The sequence below is a fragment of the Nelumbo nucifera genome, chromosome 3, assembly GCF_055504915.1.
Source record: "Nelumbo nucifera cultivar China Antique chromosome 3, China Antique-T2T, whole genome shotgun sequence".
Classification (NCBI taxonomy): domain Eukaryota; kingdom Viridiplantae; phylum Streptophyta; class Magnoliopsida; order Proteales; family Nelumbonaceae; genus Nelumbo; species Nelumbo nucifera.
Genome location: NC_142651.1, coordinates 34,503,326 through 34,521,413, shown reverse-complemented (window position 1 = coordinate 34,521,413; position 18,088 = coordinate 34,503,326). Strand labels below are relative to the sequence as shown.

Genomic DNA, 18,088 nt, shown 5'->3' with positions numbered 1-18,088 from the left:
CATGTAAGAGTAAAAAGCAGACGGTTGTGGCTAGAAGCAGTGCTGAAGCCGAGTACAGAGCCATGACACACACTACATGTGAATTAGTGTGGTTGAGGAATCTCCTACAAGAAATCGGGTTCCACATGGATAAACCTATGAAGTTGTACTGTGACAATCAAGCTGCGCTCCATATCTCATCCAACCTTGTTTTTCATGAGAGAACAAAGCACATAGAGATTGATTGCCACTTTGTGAGGGAGAAGGTTCTTACTGGAGAGATAAGCACAGAACATGTAAGCTCAGGTGATCAGTGGGCAGATTTGTTTACAAAAGCCTTAAGCTCAGGGAGAGTGAACTATATATGTAACAAGCTGGGATTATATGACATATATTCTCCAGCTTGAGGGGGAGTGTTAGAGTTAGCCGAATAAGGGTAGATTAGTCAACTCACCTTGGTTAAGTTATGAGCTTATGTGGCAGTCTTATTAGAGGTTCTCTGTCCCATACTTAAGTAGGGGCAGTTTAGTCCTTGTTCATTTAATTAGAAGCCTAATCACTATTAAGAGGTCGACTGATAGGGTTTAGCTATCAGGTTTGACAGTTCTTTCATCTTCTTCTTCTTCTCTTCTTCTTCTTCTTCTTCTTCTTCTCCTTCTCTTTCTTCTTCTCCTTACTGGTTCGGGCTACTGTAGCTACAGTAGAAACAATTCCAATTACTTGGTAAGATATTTTCGGATATCATTTCTTTTCCATATCATAGTGGAACCCTAGAATTGTACTCTTGTGCCATGGCATCATTGCAAAGTGAAATTATATCTAGTGTAGTGATGCAACTATACTTGTGCCATGGTTGTCCAGATGACTTTTGTGAAGCTTAATGGTACAAATTACATACCTCAGGAAAAATCTGTTGAAATGAGTCTAACTACTAGGGGTAAATTGAAGTATATTAAGGATAATAAACCATATTCAAGTACCGCTGGGTATAATGATTGTGTACTCTTGTAATTTTCCTTTTATTTTAAACACCCTAATATATGAGTTAGTAAGGGCACCACCCCTGACATATTTTGGCAAATATTTTTCTCTTTTCTTCTACCGTTTCTCTCTTCTCTTCTTTCTCTTCCACTCTAGATGGTATCAAAGCAGGTTTGATAGCAGTTTGAGGCTCGAGTGGATCTTTCTTTCTCTTCTCCCTCTCTGTTTTCTCTGGAAATGACTAAAACTTTCCAAATCTGAAAAGGATCTGATTGGGTAAGGTTTTCTTTGCTATTCCTTTTTTTTCCTTTTGGTTGTAGGACCAAAAGGGTGATTGTTTGGGTGCTTCTATCATATCCTATGATGGGGTTTTGAGTATGTGGAGAGGCAGCTCTCAGTTGTTTTCTGGTTGTGTGGTTTGAGATCCATTTGGCTGTGTGGTGTGCCTTGTTTTATGGATCTCACACCAGGTTCCAACTTAAGTGATATTGGTAGTGCTGTATTTGATGTTTGAAGTGCCTACTAATCCCTTGAAAATCAAGTTTTTTTGGTGGTACATAACCTCTGAGATTCAGCTAAAGATTTTTTCTTTCCTTTTTCTTCCTCTATTACTCCTACATCACATGTATCAACATCAGGTAACCAGGCCTCTGCATTCCATGTGTCTACTTCATCCTCCAACCCTTGGATCATTGATTCTGGGTCAACCAACCACTTGGCTGGTAAGCCAAATTTGTTTTCAGCATATCATTTACTTTCTGGTAGAGACAAAGTTAGGCTAGCTAATGGTTTTCACACCACCATTACTGGCCAAGGTACTATGCCCTTACATAATGGGGTTCTCCTCCATTCAATCTATCATCATGTACCCAAATTTCCTACCAACATTTTATCTATTAGTTGCATTACCAAATCCTTGAATTGAAGTGTGACCTTTTCTTTCGATTCTGTGTTTTCCAAGATTTGACTTCTGGGAGAACGATTGGTTGATGGTCTCTACATCCTGGATGATGTTGCTGCTCTGGTGTCAAGTAATACAACAAATTTTGTGAGTCAGATTGAGAGTCCTTGTAATAAGGCCCAAATTTTGTTGTGGCATTATTGACTGGGTCATTTGTCTTTTCCGTCTTTGAGAATCTTGTTTCCAAAGTTATTTAAGTCAGCGTCTGAGTCTTCACTTCAACGCCCAACTTGTCCTTTAAGCAAACATTGTAGAACGAGTTTTCCTCTAAGAAATAAAATTGTTGAATTTCCTTTTCAAATTGTTCGCTTTAACGTGTGGGGTCCTACTGCTATTATTGCTGAAGGTGGTTATAGATATTTTATTAGTTTCATTGATTTTCTCACGATACACTTAGACTTACTTCATTCACAGGATGAAGCTCCTAAAATAATACAAGGTTTCCAAAGAATGGTGTTTACTCAGTTTCATGTGGAAGTGCAAATATTTCACTCAAATAATGCTTGTGAATATTTCGGAGATGATCAAAGTCAGTTTTTTTTCCAGCATGGTACCATTCATTAGAGTACTTGCCCCAGGACCCCTCAACAGAATGGTATTGTTGAGAGGAAGAACAAGCATCTCCTTGAAGTGGCTTGTAGCTTGATGTTGCATATACATGTTCGTAAGAGATTTTGGGCTGATTTTTGCGTTGGCATGTGCATTTCCTTAGTCCCCATTGTTTTCTATCTTTGTTCATACTTTCAGATGTCGATGTTTGTCTAGGATTTGTCACCATTTTGTGGTAAGCTTGACCTGCCCTCTATTCCTTGTATTTTTTTTGGGATATCCCACAACTCAAAAGGGATATAAGTTTATGATCCCTCTTCTCATCACACTTTCATATCCATTGATGGACTTTTGATGAGTATCATCATGCTTCTCTTCAAGGGAAGAATAGTACTTTGGAGGAGAAACACATATTCTTGTTACGTCGTTCACGTTCTCTTGTTCATGCTTTTGTCCAATGTGTTTACTCTCGCTCTATATCTTGTTCCCGCCCTTCACATTGTCTGCCAGATCACCATACATCACCAAGTGAAGGCAAACTTGAAACTGTACCTTCTGAGCATATGGATTCTCAAGAGGCAAACCTAAAGAGTAGTGCATCCCCTATTAAATCAGGTAATGTTTCCCTTCGTGACCTTAAATGTGATCTTGATCTCCCTATTTCTGTTCAGAAAGATACCCATTCATGTACTACTAAGCACATCATTAGCCATTTCACCACTTGTAGTAACTTGTATCCTTATCGTTCTTTCCATTTTGCTATTTTTAGTGTTTTTGTTCCCAAGTTTGTTGCAGAGGCCCTAAGTTCTTCTAAGTGGAAAAATGCTATGTTGAAGGAAATTGATGCTCTTCATGAGAATTGCATGTGGGATTTGGTTGACCTTCCTAAGGCTTGGTTCAGCAGATTTAATAATGCAGTCAAGCAGGTTGGTTTTAAGCAGTGTCAGAGTGGTCATACTCTCTTTGTTGAGAGATGGGGGTCTGGTGGCTATTCTTATCATTTATGTGGATGACATTTTTATTATAGGGAACTGTGAGTTAGAGATATAGAAACTAAAAAATTTCTTGGGTGCTTAAATTGATGTTAAAGATATAGGTCCTTTAAGGTATTTCCTTGGGATTGATGTTGCAAGATCAGACAAGGGCGTCTTTATTTCTCAGAGGAAGTACATCCTAGATCTCCTACAAGACATTGCTAAACTTGGAGTTAAGCTAGCAAATACTCCAATTGATAGTAATCATAAGCTTGGGGAAGAAGGTGGTGAGCCCCTCTCTGATGTGAGGCAATTTTAGAGACTTATTGGGAGATTGTTGTACTTATCTATGCCTAGGCTTGACATTGCCTATGCTATTGGGGTGTTAAGCCAGTATATGTAAGGGTGTGAATGGACCGGTTTTGGATTGGACCTCGTCCCGTCCAAAATCAATTTGGATGGATTGGATGGACCAACAAGGCATATTGGATTGGACCAATCTGGTCCAAAATATTTATTAGATTGGATTGGACCTGGTCCGTCCGTAATAAATTTATTTTGGATTGGGTTGGATTAAACCAATATCTGGTCGATTCTTATAAGGTAAGAATATAGGTGTCAATGGACCAGGTTTGGGTTGAAACCAATCTAAATCAAAACAAATTTGAACAGATTGGATGATCCAGACAATGAATTGGACCAGTCCAAAATATTCATCGGATTGGATTGAACCTGGTCCATTTATAATGGACTCATATTGGATTGGATTGGATTAGACCAAATCCAGTCCAATTGACACCCCTAAGTATATGCATGCCCCTAGGACCACTCATCTTGCCACTATAGAGCATGTTCTAAGTACTTGAAGAAATATCCTAGTAAAGGTATTCTCTTTTCCAAGCATGGTCACTTGAAGGTAGAAACCATCATTGGTTCTAATTAGATGGGCTCAGTTGATGACAAGAGTTGGGAGTTGAAGTTACATCCCAATGTCATTGTATTCTGATAACAAGGCAACAATTAATATATCCCACAATCCTGTCATGCATGAGAGAACAAAACATACCAAAGTTGACAAACATTTCATTCATGAGGAACTTGAAGCTAGTGAAATCTGCATTCCTTATGTAAATTCTGTGGATCAGTTAGGTGATATTTTCACCAAGGCTGTTTCAGGTACCTGACATGTTGGCATATGTACCAAGTTGGGAATAATAGATATATAGCCCAACTTGAGGGGGAGTGTTGTTAGGACTGTTATTAGACTGTTAGTGGACTGGTTTTATTGTCTTTTCTCTATTAAGTTGTAATCAGGGGTACTCTTGTACTGATTCTCTAATATATAAGTCATTCGCCCCTAACATCTTTTGGCAATTATTCTTCTCTTTTCTTCTACTGATTCTCTCTTTTCTTTTTTCTCTTCCATTCTAGAAGTGTGAATATGATGCTCCTATATACTACTATAGAAATTTGGGACCACGCTAAGCAACTATATTCTAGACAGGATAATTTAACAAGAATTTATTAGCTGTATTAGGAATATTTTTAGTTGCAATAGGGTGATAAGAATGTGGAGGAGTATTATGCTAGTCTCAGGAGTTTGCACAATGAGTTAAATTCTTATCAACTGTTGTCAAATAATCTGAAAGTACAACAACAACAAAGGGATCAGCTGGATGTTGCACGGTTTCTTTCAGGAATGAGAACAGAGTATGAACCAACTCGTGCACAAATCCTTGGTGGTAGTGAGATTCCTACTTTGTCAGAAGTCTTTTCTAGAGTGAAAAGAGTTTCCAATCTACAGGTCGATAGCTCTCCTATTTTTGAGTAGGCTACTTTAGCTGCAGCCAGGGGTGGTAGAAGTAATGTTAGAGGAAGTGGTTGTGGCATAATAAGTGGTAGGGATGCAAGTGCTATTAGAGGTGAAGTCATTGGAGGACATGGTATAGCGTGTGAGTGTACCCATTGTGGGCATGAAATTGTGAACTTCTGTTATAATCTACATGGCCTACCATCCATATGGGCTAATCATGCTTTTATAGGAGAAGACCATGGTACAACTGGTGATGACTCCTCTGCCTTAGGTTCTTAGGAGATGGTATCCATTTCCCATGAGGAGTGTAAAAAAACTTCGTTTATCTCTTTGTTCTACTAACATGCTACCCTTGCAAAGTCAAGTATAACTCGTTTAGCATTTTCTTCCAGATCAAACATTATAGGTTCTGGAGCTTTAGACCATATGACTAGGTCTCTAGATAATTTTGTTTTTTTATTCCCTTACTCTACATGCGAAACTATTACTTTTGCTAATGGTACTACCTCTACCATCCAATACAAGTGATGTCTCTTTTGCTTTGGGTCTTACTTTACCATTGTTCTTTGGTGGCTAAAGGTTATACTCAGACTTATGATGTTGACTACATTGATACCTTCCCTCCAGTTGCTAAGATGGGCTTTGTACATGTTATATCCTTGGCTGCCCACCATGACCGGCCTTTATTTCAGTTTAGATGTGAAGAATGGGCTCCTCCAAGGTGATCTTTTCGAGGTGTATATGGAGAAACCTCTTGGATATGTTGCTTAGGGGGAGGTTGGGAAGGTGTGTAAACTAAAGAAGCCAATCTATGGGCTGAAACAATCACTGTGAGCCTAATTTGGTCGGTTTAGTAGTGTGATACACAGTTTGGATTGTAGCAGTGTAGTGTTGATCACTCTGTTTTTAGTAGAGATATATCTTCTGGTAAGATTGTCCTGGTGGTGTACATTGATGGCATCATTATCACAGGGAGTGATACACATAGAACCGAGGAGTTGAAACAATTTCTATAACATGTCTCAAACCAAGGACCTGAGACATTTGGGATATTTTCTAGGCATTGAAGTAGCAAGGTCGAAGTGGGGAATCTCCCTCTCATAGAGAAAATATGTAGTACACTTGGTAGAAGAAATAGGATTACTAGGAGCACAACTAGTGGGCAATCTTATTGATCCAAATGCCAAGATATCTGATAGTGAGCAGGAGTTCCTGGATGACCCTGGAAGATATAGAAGACTAGTACGGAAACTCATTTATCTCACTATCACAAGGCCAGACATCTCTTTCAGTGTTGGAGTATTAAGAAAAGAGGAGAACTGTCTTTGGAAGGATACATAGATGCAAACTAGGTAGGATCTATTTCTGGAAGGAAGTCCACAATAGGCTATTATATGTTTATTGGAGGAATTCCGATTACTTAGAAAAGCAAAAAAGCTGACTTTGGTTGGAAGGAGTAGTGCTACAAGGCCATGGCACATACAACTTGTGAGTTGGTTTGGCTAAAATAGCTACTATATGAAATTGGTGAAAAGGTTTCAGCTCCTATGAGATTATTTTGTGATAATCAAGCAGCAATTCACATTTCTTGTAACCCATTGTTTTATGAAAGAACCAAACATATAGAGGTGGATTGCCACCTTGTAAGGGAAAGGTCACAAGTGGAGAAATTTGTTGAGATGGATGAGTGGAGAAACTAGAAAGGATAGGGTTAGAAATGAAGCCATTAGAAGAAACCTAGGAGTAGCTCCGAAAGGTGATAAAATGAGAGAAAGTAGACTAAGATTGTTTGGTCACGTGCAGAGAAGACCATCTACATCACCTATAAGAAGCAAATCTATTACAAATTGAAAGGGGCTAAAAGAGCTAGGGCCAGACTTTAAGTGCTCCTAATTTAAGAATTGATATTGTAATGAACAGAACTGAATGACAAAACAAGATTTATATGGTTGATCCCATAGTTGGGACATGTTGAGAATATGTAATGGAATGTATTATGTAGTGTTCCAAGGGTATGTCAGTCATTTTACCTTTTTTTATTTGGGTGCTCATTTAAGGGCAATCTTATATTTTTCCTCTAATATAAATACTATGTTTTTGGTGTGAATAGTAACAAGACACCATTCATAACTTGTCTCTCTTTCTCTTCTCTTCTTCTCCCTCCTTATTCTTCCTTCTTCTCCAATCAACAACTTGGTGTTAAAGCACCTTCTAGGTTCGTGGGAAGACTTCTTCTGGTGTTCTAAATCCTAGATGTGACCTGCTGACATCAGACCACCACTGGGTGATGTCAGTAGTCCGTACAAGTGGTGGCAACAATCCTTGATTCTGGTACAGTTCAAATTGCCCTGATTTTAGGAACTTTTTTGAATGAGTTTCATAGCCATACGAAGCTGGTATGATTTGTTATGATTTTTCCAAAGTGAAAGTTCACAGAATTTTCAGATTTGATATTGAAGCTGTTTCAGTACATTTGCTGGAGTGTTTCTCCTTTAAGCCATCACTATTTGGATTGTTTTACTTTTCAAAGACTGTAGCTTTATTTCTGCTGTTATATCTGCTGTAGTGGGCCTTCTTTATGGGCCTAATTCTTATTTCTTGCTTTTGTTTTAAGTCAGCCTCCCAACTAAGGGCACTCCTGTAACTTTACATATATTTTATTTCAGCATATATAAATTAAATCAGATAGACAGAGAGGAGAGATTGAACAACTCTCTTTCTCTTCTCTTCTCTTCTCTTCCATTTTTCCATCTTCTCTCTAAGCTTATGCTGAACCTCCTCTTCTCCTTTTCTTCTTCTTCTTCCATTTATTCTATTTTCAAATTTATTACAGGTGTGTTTTGCAACTTGGTATCAAAGCAGGTTCCCACCTTCGACAACTTCTTCCTTTTTTTGGCCCATACACTAGTGTGTATGGAGAACTGATCGGCTGATTGATTAGCAGCTTCTGTTGCCTAGTTTAGGAGGGTTTTTGGAGAGGTTTTTATCCTTAGTTGAAGCCCAAGGCAGGTTTTTGGAGATTTTCCCAGAAACCCTAGATAACTGGAGAAACTAAGTTATAGGTTCTAGAGACACTTTGAAGCTGTTACTTGGGGCTTAAAGGGAACCTTTTTGATTTCCTTTGAGATTGATTCAAGTTGGATAGCGTTCTGGAATCTTTTGGTAGGAGCGGCTACACTTTCTCTCATTCTCTCATGTTATCGGGTCCTATGAAACCCTAGTTTTGAGTGGTTAAAGAGCAGTTTTTGCATCAGGTTAGTAATTCTTGATTAGTAAAGCCCTAATTTGATATTTGTTTGTGCTTCCGTTTAGTTAGTGGAGCAAATTGGAGGAGAAATAAAATATCCCACAAATTCTGGGTTAGGGCATGGAGGGTTTGTGGAGACTTTATTAGGGGTAGTAACCATTGTAAAGCTGGATGGAACCAATTATTTGGCTTGGTCTCAGTCTATAAAGATCCATGTGTGTAGTAGAGGGAAATGGGGGTGGCCCTACCTATGAGAAGTGGATGCAGGAGATTACATAGTAGGGGGCTGGTTAGTAAACTCCATGCAGCCAAATATTAGCCAACACTACCTATGGATGTTGATTGCGAAGGAAGTGTGGGATAGTGTCACAGAGACCTATTCCCAAAAGTTGAATGTTGTTTGGGCCTACAAACTAAAGAATAATGTGAACAATCTAAGACAACTGGAGAAGCCCTTAGTTGTCTACTTCATACCGAAATCTTTGGCAAGAGATTGACTTGATGGAGATTGTTGTATGGGGGTGCACAAAAGATGTTGAGCAAATAGGAAATTGGTGGAGAGAAACTGGGTTTTTGAGTTCCTCACCAGTTTGTAGAGCAAATAGGAAGTTGTTGAGCAAAAGATGTTGTCTCAAGCCTATTTTGTGGTGAGTAGTAAGGAGAGCAGGAGACAAGTCTAGTCTGTAGAGCTTCAAGTTGATCACTATGCTAAATCTAGGATTAAGTTGAAGGTCAATATTGGGAAGAGATGTATGTGAATATTGCAAGAACCCAAACATATTAAGGATACCCATTGGAAGCTGCATTCAGAGCTCATGCCTACCAGATTCAAGAATGAAAATAGTGGTAAAAAGAATGAGAGTGGAAAAGTGGTAAGGCAAATGTAGCCACCTCATCATAGAGTGAATAGGGGCTAAGTGTTTTGAAGTCAGTGAGGGAGCAACTTGCAGCCACCAGGGCTGAGTATGAGAAATATGGTCGAATTATTAGTTACTTGGAGTCTACAAGACAATTCCCTCCTCTGGTTATGCACACTCGGGTATTCACGCCATTGCAAATCATGCTACTATTTCAGGCAATTGTAAAATCCCTTGGATAATTGACTCTAGTGCCTCTAACTATATGACCAGTGTTTTACACTTATTCTCCTCCTACCAACTTCTATCTAACCGAGATAAAATATTCTTTGTTAATGGATTTCTTTCTCCTATCATAGGCAAGGGAGACATCAAGATCTTACATGCCCTGACCTTATCATCTGTCCTTCATGTGCCTAAGCTTAATAGCAATTTGCTTTAAGTTAGTCATCTAACTAAATCCCTGAATCGTAGTGTAACATTTTCCCCTTCATATTGTGTTTTCCAGGACATGAAATCTTAGAAGGTGACTGGGAGTGGTCATGAGGCGAATCAGATTTATCTGTTAGACATGCTTGAGTAGAGCCAAGTATAGCGTTAGAAAACTGCCTTTGTTTCAAAGTCAACTAGTCACATTATGTTATGTCATTATTGTTTGTATCAATTGTCCTTTTCTTCATCAAGTCTTTTGTTTCCAGCATCATTTAAAGGAATGAGTTTGTTTAGTTTACATTGAGTCTTGTGGGTTCTCGAAACATTGGAAGAACACTTATCCTTCGAGCAATAAAAGATTTACTATTCCTTTTGATATTATTCACTGTGATGTGTGGGGGCCTTACCATTTACCTTGTATGGGTAGCTATAAATATTTCATCCTATTTATTGATTATTTTTCATGATATACCTAGATCTATCTTATGGACTCTTGTGCTAGGGTACCTAAACTTGTGCAATAGTTCCATGAATATATATACTCACTCAATTTGATACCCACATTAAAGTATTCTAATCAAACATTGCTAAGGAATATTCTAAGAAGGACCTTACCACCTATTTTGAAATTTGGAGTTGTTCATCAGAGTTCTTGTGTCCATACTCCACAATAAATTGGAGTAGTGGAGAGGAAAAGCAGGCACATTGTGGAAGTTGCAAGGAGTATTCTTTTTGCTACCCATGTTCCTGTGAAATTCTGGGGTGATGTAGTTTTAACAGCCACCTACCTTATTAATTGTATGCCTTCTCGAGTCTTGGGGTTTAAGTCTTCTTTTGGTATCCTCTTCTCTGGGGTTGATGTCTTTTTCATCCCTCTACATTTCTTAGGTTGCACTTGCTATGTACACATTCCCAATTCCAAGAGACATAAGTCTGAACCCAAGGTTTGGAAGTGTATCTTCCTTGGTTATGCCTCCACACAGAAAGGGTATTGTTGTTTTGATCCCATTAGTGGCACCCAGTTTATTTCTATGAATATCACTTTTGTAGAATTCGTTCCTTTTTACAGTCATTCTTCTGAGGGGGAGAGTTCTCTTGAATTGTTTTCTTCACCTCTTCCTCTGCCAAATCCTATTGAATCTTGTGTTGAGTCCTCCATAGTTCCTTCCACTTCCGTGGAGTGCTCCTCTCCTCATAGTTCTCCTATTCCTGTGCCTCCCCCTCTTCCTTATAGTCCTCATTTTTTTATCACTCATCCCTTTTTTTTTGAAAAAAGGTTAACTTTATTCGATAAAAAGAAGAGGTACATGAGGAGATGTACACAACAATTAAGCACTCAGAAAGTTACATAGGCAGAAAACTATCACTAAATAGGTAATCCCTGTGAGCGCCAGATCTAGCTAGACTGTCAGCTTCAGAGTTTAGCTCCCTCGGAATCCAGACCACATGAACATTTAAGGAAGAGAGGAAGTCTCTTGCTTCATCCTATTCTCTAGAGGTGGTACCAACGGAAAATGCTAAGGCATACATAGGTTGTTCCCACATCTCCAATTGAGCCTCTGGTGCTTCTAATCATTGAAGAAAGGACAGGTCCGACATCACCATCACCAGCAACTTCTTTCCAAACCTTGACCTTCCCATTGATGTGAGAAAAGGTAAGAGGAAATGTACAACTCATTGTATTTCCAAACATCTTTTTAACAACCTATTGCCCCCTTCCTGTTATTCTTTTCTAGCCTCTATTTCCTCTCAACCCAAAGTGGAAGGGTGCTACGAGGATTGAAACAAAAGCCCTTCATAAAAAATAATGCCTATGGGATATTGTTGACTTGCCTGTTGGGTATTAGTGGGTTTGCACCATCAAGTATCATTTTGATGGATCGATTGAGAGGTATAAGGCATGCCTTGTTGCCACGGGATATACCTAGGTGTATGGGATAGATTATACTGAGACCTCTCTAGTTGCTAAAATGACTTCCGTAAGGTTTTTTCTATCTTTGGCAATGAGTTATGATTGGTTTATCTATCAATTTGATGTTAAGAATGTATTCTTAAATGGTGACCTCATTGAAGAAGTATATATGCCTCTTCCCCCTAGTATGTATGGTAAGGAGATGCAAGGCAAGGTATGCAAGCTAAAGAAGTCACTTTATGGCTTGAAGAAATCTCCATGTGCTTGGTTTGACAGGTTTAGAGCTGCTCTTGTTTAGTTTAGATACACTTAGACTCAATCAGATCATACCCTCTTTATTAGGAGGAGAAATTTCTTGGGCATTGAAGTTTCTAGATATAAAGAAGGAATCTTCATTTCCCAATGGAATTATGTGCCGGGCCTTCTCGCTAAGACTGGGAAGCTTGGTGCTAAACCTGCCTCCACCCCCATTATTGGGGAAACTTATTTACCTTTGTATGACACATCTAGACATTTCATATGTTGTGAATGTAATTAGCCAATTCATGCATGCTCCAAAGACATACATATGGCTGCTGCAGAAAAGGTGCTATGTTATCTTAAGGGCACTCTTGGGAAGGGCATACTATTTTCCAAACATGGTCATGTGAAGGTAGAGGTCTATACAGATGTTGATAGGATAGGTAGTATAGATGATAGGAGATCCACATCGGGTTATTGTGCTATGGAAGCTGGAAATATTGTCTCCTAGAGGAGTAAAAAGTAGTCAATGGTAGCTAGATCTTCAATTGAGGCAGAGTATAGGGTAATGGCCCAGGGGGTTTCAGAGTTATTATGGTTTAGATCTCTCTTAGATGAGATGGGTATCTCTTTTGATAAGCCCCTAATGTTATATTTTGATAATTAGGGCAGCTATAATGCATTGCTCATAACCTAGTTCAACATGATAGAACTAAGCACATTGTGGTAGACAAACACTTTATATGGGAGAGAGTGGCCTCAAGGGTAGTGTGTCTTCCTTTCATTGCTTCAGAAGAACAACTAGCAGATTTTTTTGACTAACGGAGTTCCCAGGGCAAAGCTATAACATTATGTAAGCAAGCTGGGCATGATTGACATCTATGATCAGCTTAAGGGGGAGTGTAGAGAGATTGGGCCGAATGGGCCTTAGTTTTCTTTTATTCAAGTAGTATAATTTCTTCTGCTATATCTGCTGTAGTGGGCCTTCTTTCTGGGCCTATTTCTTATTTCTTGCTTATGTTTTAAGTCAGCCACCCAAGTAAGGGCACTCTTGTAACTTTACATATATCTTATTTCAGCATATATAAATTAAATCAGAGAGACAGAGGATAGATCAAACAACTCTCTTTCTTTTCTCTTCTCCTTCCATTCTTCCATCTTCTCTCTAAGCTTCTGTTGAACCTCCTCTTCTCCTTTTCTTTTTCCATTTATTCTATTTACAGATTTATTACAGGTGTGTTTTGCAACTAACTTGAAATCCCCATATCTTATTTCAGCATATATAAATTAAATCAGAGAGACAGAGGAGAGATCAAACAACTCTCTTTCTTTTCTCTTCTCTTCCATTCTTCCATCTTCTCTCTAAGCTTCTGTTGAACCTCCTCTTCTCCTTTTCTTTTTCCATTTATTCTATTTATAGATTTATTACAGGTGTGTTTTGCAACTAACTTGAAATCCCCAAGTGAAAGCATATGTGGATGGGATGTTTTACTATGCTTGGATGACAACCTCCACTAAAACAGCCCTGAGGAAGGAAGCTCGTAGGAGGAAGATGAGGGGTTAGAGAAAGAAAGTCTATGTTGCAAGCAATGTTTTGTTGATTCGAAAGGGATGAGAGTTATATGAAAATGGAAGAACAGAATCTAGATAAAGAGAAAGCAAAGGTGTTATGCGAAGAAATTATTATTGCGGTAAAAGGAAATGGGTCAACATGTGGCAGGTCATACGCTTAGGCATTGACCAGTGGAATTAATGGTTTTCAGCATGTGCAGAAGAGTTGAGATTTTAATGGGAAGTTGAAGATTTGTGGAGAGGGTCATGGGTTGAACTAAACCGTTGAGTTCAACTAGGGGAATCAAGTGAGCTAGGCCCCATTGTGTGACATATTAAGTAGTCACATGAGGGTGATAGGTAAAATGTGCAATAGGCCTAACAGTCTAAAGCTTGCAAGTGTAGGGTTAGTCTACAAGATAAAAAACCTTTGTATAAATCTTAATAATCACCACAAAGGAGGAAATGATTTTTAGGAGATTTGGGATTTAATTCAATTGTGAGGGAGTTTGATGAAGAGGGAAGTATGGGGCTGTTAAATTTATGAAAGAGGACAAGGCACCAGGTCTGGATGCGCTCAAAAAGCTACAGGAGGAGATGATGGGCATGTTCAAATAGCTATAGAAGGAGAAGAAATTTGAAAAAATGGCTAATGCTACTTTTATATCCTTGATTCTAAAGTTGGAGGAGGCATGTAGAGTGAGAGAATTTAGACCAATCAGCTTAATTTCCAGTCTGTATAAGATCATAGCAAAGGTTCTATCAGCTAGATTAAATAGGGTACTGCATCTTCTAGTAGGTCCAACTCAAGTGGGTTTTGTGGAAAGGAGGCAAAGAGGCAAATATTGGATGAAGTGCTGATAACTACTAAATGTGTGTATTCGAGGATTAGAAGTGGTGTGGAAGGAGTCATCTATTAAATTGATATAGAGAAGGTGTTTGATCACGTTGGTTGGGGTTTTGGAGGAAGTCCTTACAAGGATGAGTTTGGGGGAAAAGAAGTTGGATGCTTACATTATGTTTGGTGTAGGGGACATATCTCAATCCTTACTTGAGGAATATGCGGTGACTTTGGGTTGTCCTGTGGGTGAATTCCCTTTTACTTGGATAGAATAGAACAATGGTTGGCTGGTTGGAACTTGGAAGGGGGACTATCTATCTCTTGGCCAATGATCAGAGATACAACGAGATTTAATAGACTGCTGGCAGTTGGGAAAATGTTCCTCCCAAGCATTGGTCATAAGGAACATGTCCAGTCTTCTTCTTACCGCATATTCCTGCATGTTTGACCAGGTAAAAGAGCCATTGCTAAGAGGGAGATCTCTAAGATTGTGCCTTGCAATAAAGTCTGAGAAGTCTTTCATGCTTCTTGTTACTCTCCTACAATTAGAATTCTCAATACAGCATATTGGGGCAAAATCAGCTGCTACTTCCACGTGGCAACTGATGTTGGATAGAATAGAACAATGGTTGGCTGGTTGGAAGGGGGACTATCTATCTCTTGGCGGTAGGCTTGCACTCATCGCAAATGTTCTCTCAAATCTACCCACCTATTATCTATCTATTCTCAAAGTCTAGGGGTTGGTGGCTGAAGAAATTGAAGGGATTCAAAGAGATTTTTTATGGAACATTAAGGTGGAACAAGAAAAAGCTTCACTTGGTAGGATGGGGTTGGTTTGTAGAGCAAAGAAGGATGGAGGCTTGGGCATTAGAAGGGTAAGGTTATTTAATAAAGGATTGTTGGGGAAATGGTGGTTGGAAGCTTGGAGTGAAGAGGGAGTCTTTGTGGAGGAGGGTGGTGGCGTGTATGTATAGGGTGGTTAACTTCGGGTGGGATTCTAAGGAGGTTTCTTCATCGTATGGGGTGGGTGTGTGGAAGGGGATCATGAAGTTCCATTCTTTAACAGTGGGCTGCACATCTTGGAGAATGGGGGAGGAAATAGCATTAGGTTTTAGGAAGAAGATTGTGGGGGTGGAGAAGCTATATGATATGTGTCCAAGATTGTATAATTTGAGTGAGAAGTTTCCCACTGATTTGTGATGCTGCAGGCATTGGTGGTTTGGTATCCTAAATTTTGAAGATCATTGTTGGATTGGGAGATTGAGTAGTGTATGTTGTTTCTGTCAAAGCTACTAGGGGTGGAGATCAATCTGGAGAGGCCTGATGCAAGGTGGTGGAAGGAATACAAAAATGGTAAAAAGAGCTATATTGAATTGTATTTGGGGTAACCCTATCCCACCAAGGGTGAAATTGTTCTCTCGGTTGGTGGATATGGATAGTATCCCTACTCAAAACCATATGAGAAGCAAGGGATTTCAAATGGCTAATAGATGTGTGTTGTGTGAATCAAAGGAGGAGGATGTGCTCCATCTATTCTTTGGTTGTGTCTTCACAAGATTTATTTAGGGTTTCTTCTTTTGGCTTGTCAACAAGGATGATTGGAATCCAAGGTCCCTTAGTGAGATCTTTGCAAAATGACCTGTTCTTCATGGAAGCAAGAATTCTAAAATATTTTGGATCTTTGTTCCTTTTGTACTAGTTTGGGAGGTTTTGAAAGGGAAGATGTGATTGAGGATAAGCTTCAAGCTGCTGGATTGGGTCTTGGTCTTACCATAATTTAAAAAAGTAAATAGTCATTTGGGGAAGGGCCGGCAGGTGTTTGGTCTTTATTAGAATTGCAAAATGTTGAGGTTAGGGGATAACCTTTTGTATTTTGTTATGTTTATGTATTTTTCTTTTTGGGTGATTGCTTCACCAATTGTGATGTAATTTTACCTTTTCTATATTAAACAAATTTTCTTCTTTAAAGAAATGATACTACTTTTTTGTGTCAACTTCCACTCATTTGCTAGGAAATGCATTAGACTTTTTTTAAAAGAAGAAGAAGAAGAAGAAGAAATGTATATCCAGCATGAAATTAAAACTTTCAAAATTTCTCCTCTTTGAGTATTATGGATATCATTGATTCAGTGAAATGCTTACATTACATAATCATATCATCCCATGAGAAATTCGTCTTACTCAATTGACCTTTTCTAGATATTGGGTCCTTTCTATATGCATTGCTTCTTCATTTACCATGTTTATACTAATTGCAGGTGGGACTTGAAGGGAGCTCCATTGGGCAATGGTGGCTTGATACCATAGGTAAAACCTTAGATGATTTTGAACGTCTGGGTTCTAGGCAGCTGGCTGCATTGCTAATAGCTGTTTGGTAAGTTAACCATTGAAGGAGCATTAGGAGATTCTCTTTCCTTTTTTTTCATTTTTGGAAAGCAAGCCTTTTTATGTATGGACTTTTAAGTCTCCTTTTCCATGTTAAGGGTTTAATTTACTAGATATTCCTTAGGATTTTCTTTCCTTGATAGGTTCTTTAACGGTTAACATTATGAGTTAATATTTCTTTTCAGGGTTAGGAAAAGTCTTAAGTCATATATCGGGGATGTTGATGCTGCAGCAGTACCTTGTGGATTTGGGCGTGCCATTGGCAATAAGGTATATGTGTCTTTACAATCTATCTATGCAATTTATGAAGGCCTGTAATAGGTTATACTAAAATATTTTATTGAAAAACCAAGTTGCAATAAATGATTGAGTTTGAACAGTATTCAGGTGTTGTATTTACTCCTTTAATTAATTATTTTTGAAGAATCTTCATGATAGCATGTTTAATGAGTGCATTTTAGTTCTTCCCGCTGTTAGTACTATGCTATTCATTGTCCTTCCAAATAATTGAGATGACAAGTTAAATGCAGCATATCATTTAGAACAAAGATATTATTGTCTATCTAATATATATGTTTAACCTGTTTCTGAAAATCAAAATTCTGCATTAATCTTGATTTATTTATTTTCTGTTGGGAATGTTATAGTAGGTTGTCCAAAATTGTGATCACAAACACTTTCTTCAATGACTTTGATTTCCCATATAAATTGCCTCATACTTTTCAAGTCAAAATTCTTTGTCTTGGTCATGAGTTCCATTAGTGTTGTAAATGTGTAAGGCGGTGACCATCACTTTGGCCTCTCTAGTAGATATGGTGACTGGTTGTTACCTAGGCACTGACTAGTCGATGGAAAATAGATATGTTCTAGATTTAAGATGTTGATGAAATCTCATAAATGAATTAATATAGGTGATAGGCTACAACTATTCAATATGCCATTTGCTTGTGGCAACTCTATATCAACATGCCATTGATTGGAAAAAGAAATTTCCATTGTCTTCTTTCTTTTTTATTTTATATACCTTCATCCAATCATGTTTCATCACAAATATTTAAAGAAACAACACGAATCTAACAAAATGTAAACATATCCTATATTGCTTCAAATTATTGGGGATAAGTGACTAGTCATTCCATTTTTTAGTAGAGATTAGCTTCCTACTTTGAGCTGAGTCTTATGCACAAGTTTAGAGTGAGGGAGGTGGAAGAGTTGCTATTTCAAATGTATGGTATTACACCCTTGGAGAGATGAGCATGATGATAGTGATAATTTTTTTATTGGTAATCATGATTGTAGAGAAGATGGGTCGAATGGCCCATAGGTTGTTTATCCTTTTTTACCTTTTATGTTTTTTGCTGTAATG

At 38.4% G+C, this 18,088-nt stretch overlaps 1 protein-coding gene across 2 annotated transcripts in view; it reads left to right on the top strand.

Annotated features, from left to right (window-relative positions):
• LOC104592526 (type I inositol polyphosphate 5-phosphatase 12-like) overlaps window positions 1-18,088 on the top strand; it is a 95,134-nt gene that overhangs the window by 19,084 nt on the left and 57,962 nt on the right. For both annotated transcript variants that reach the window (XM_010251948.3, XM_010251956.3), the window contains exons 4-5: window positions 16,596-16,711; window positions 16,908-16,992. In XM_010251948.3, coding sequence (XP_010250250.1) covers window positions 16,596-16,711; window positions 16,908-16,992 — 201 coding nt within the window. The remainder of the gene's footprint in view (window positions 1-16,595; window positions 16,712-16,907; window positions 16,993-18,088) is intronic.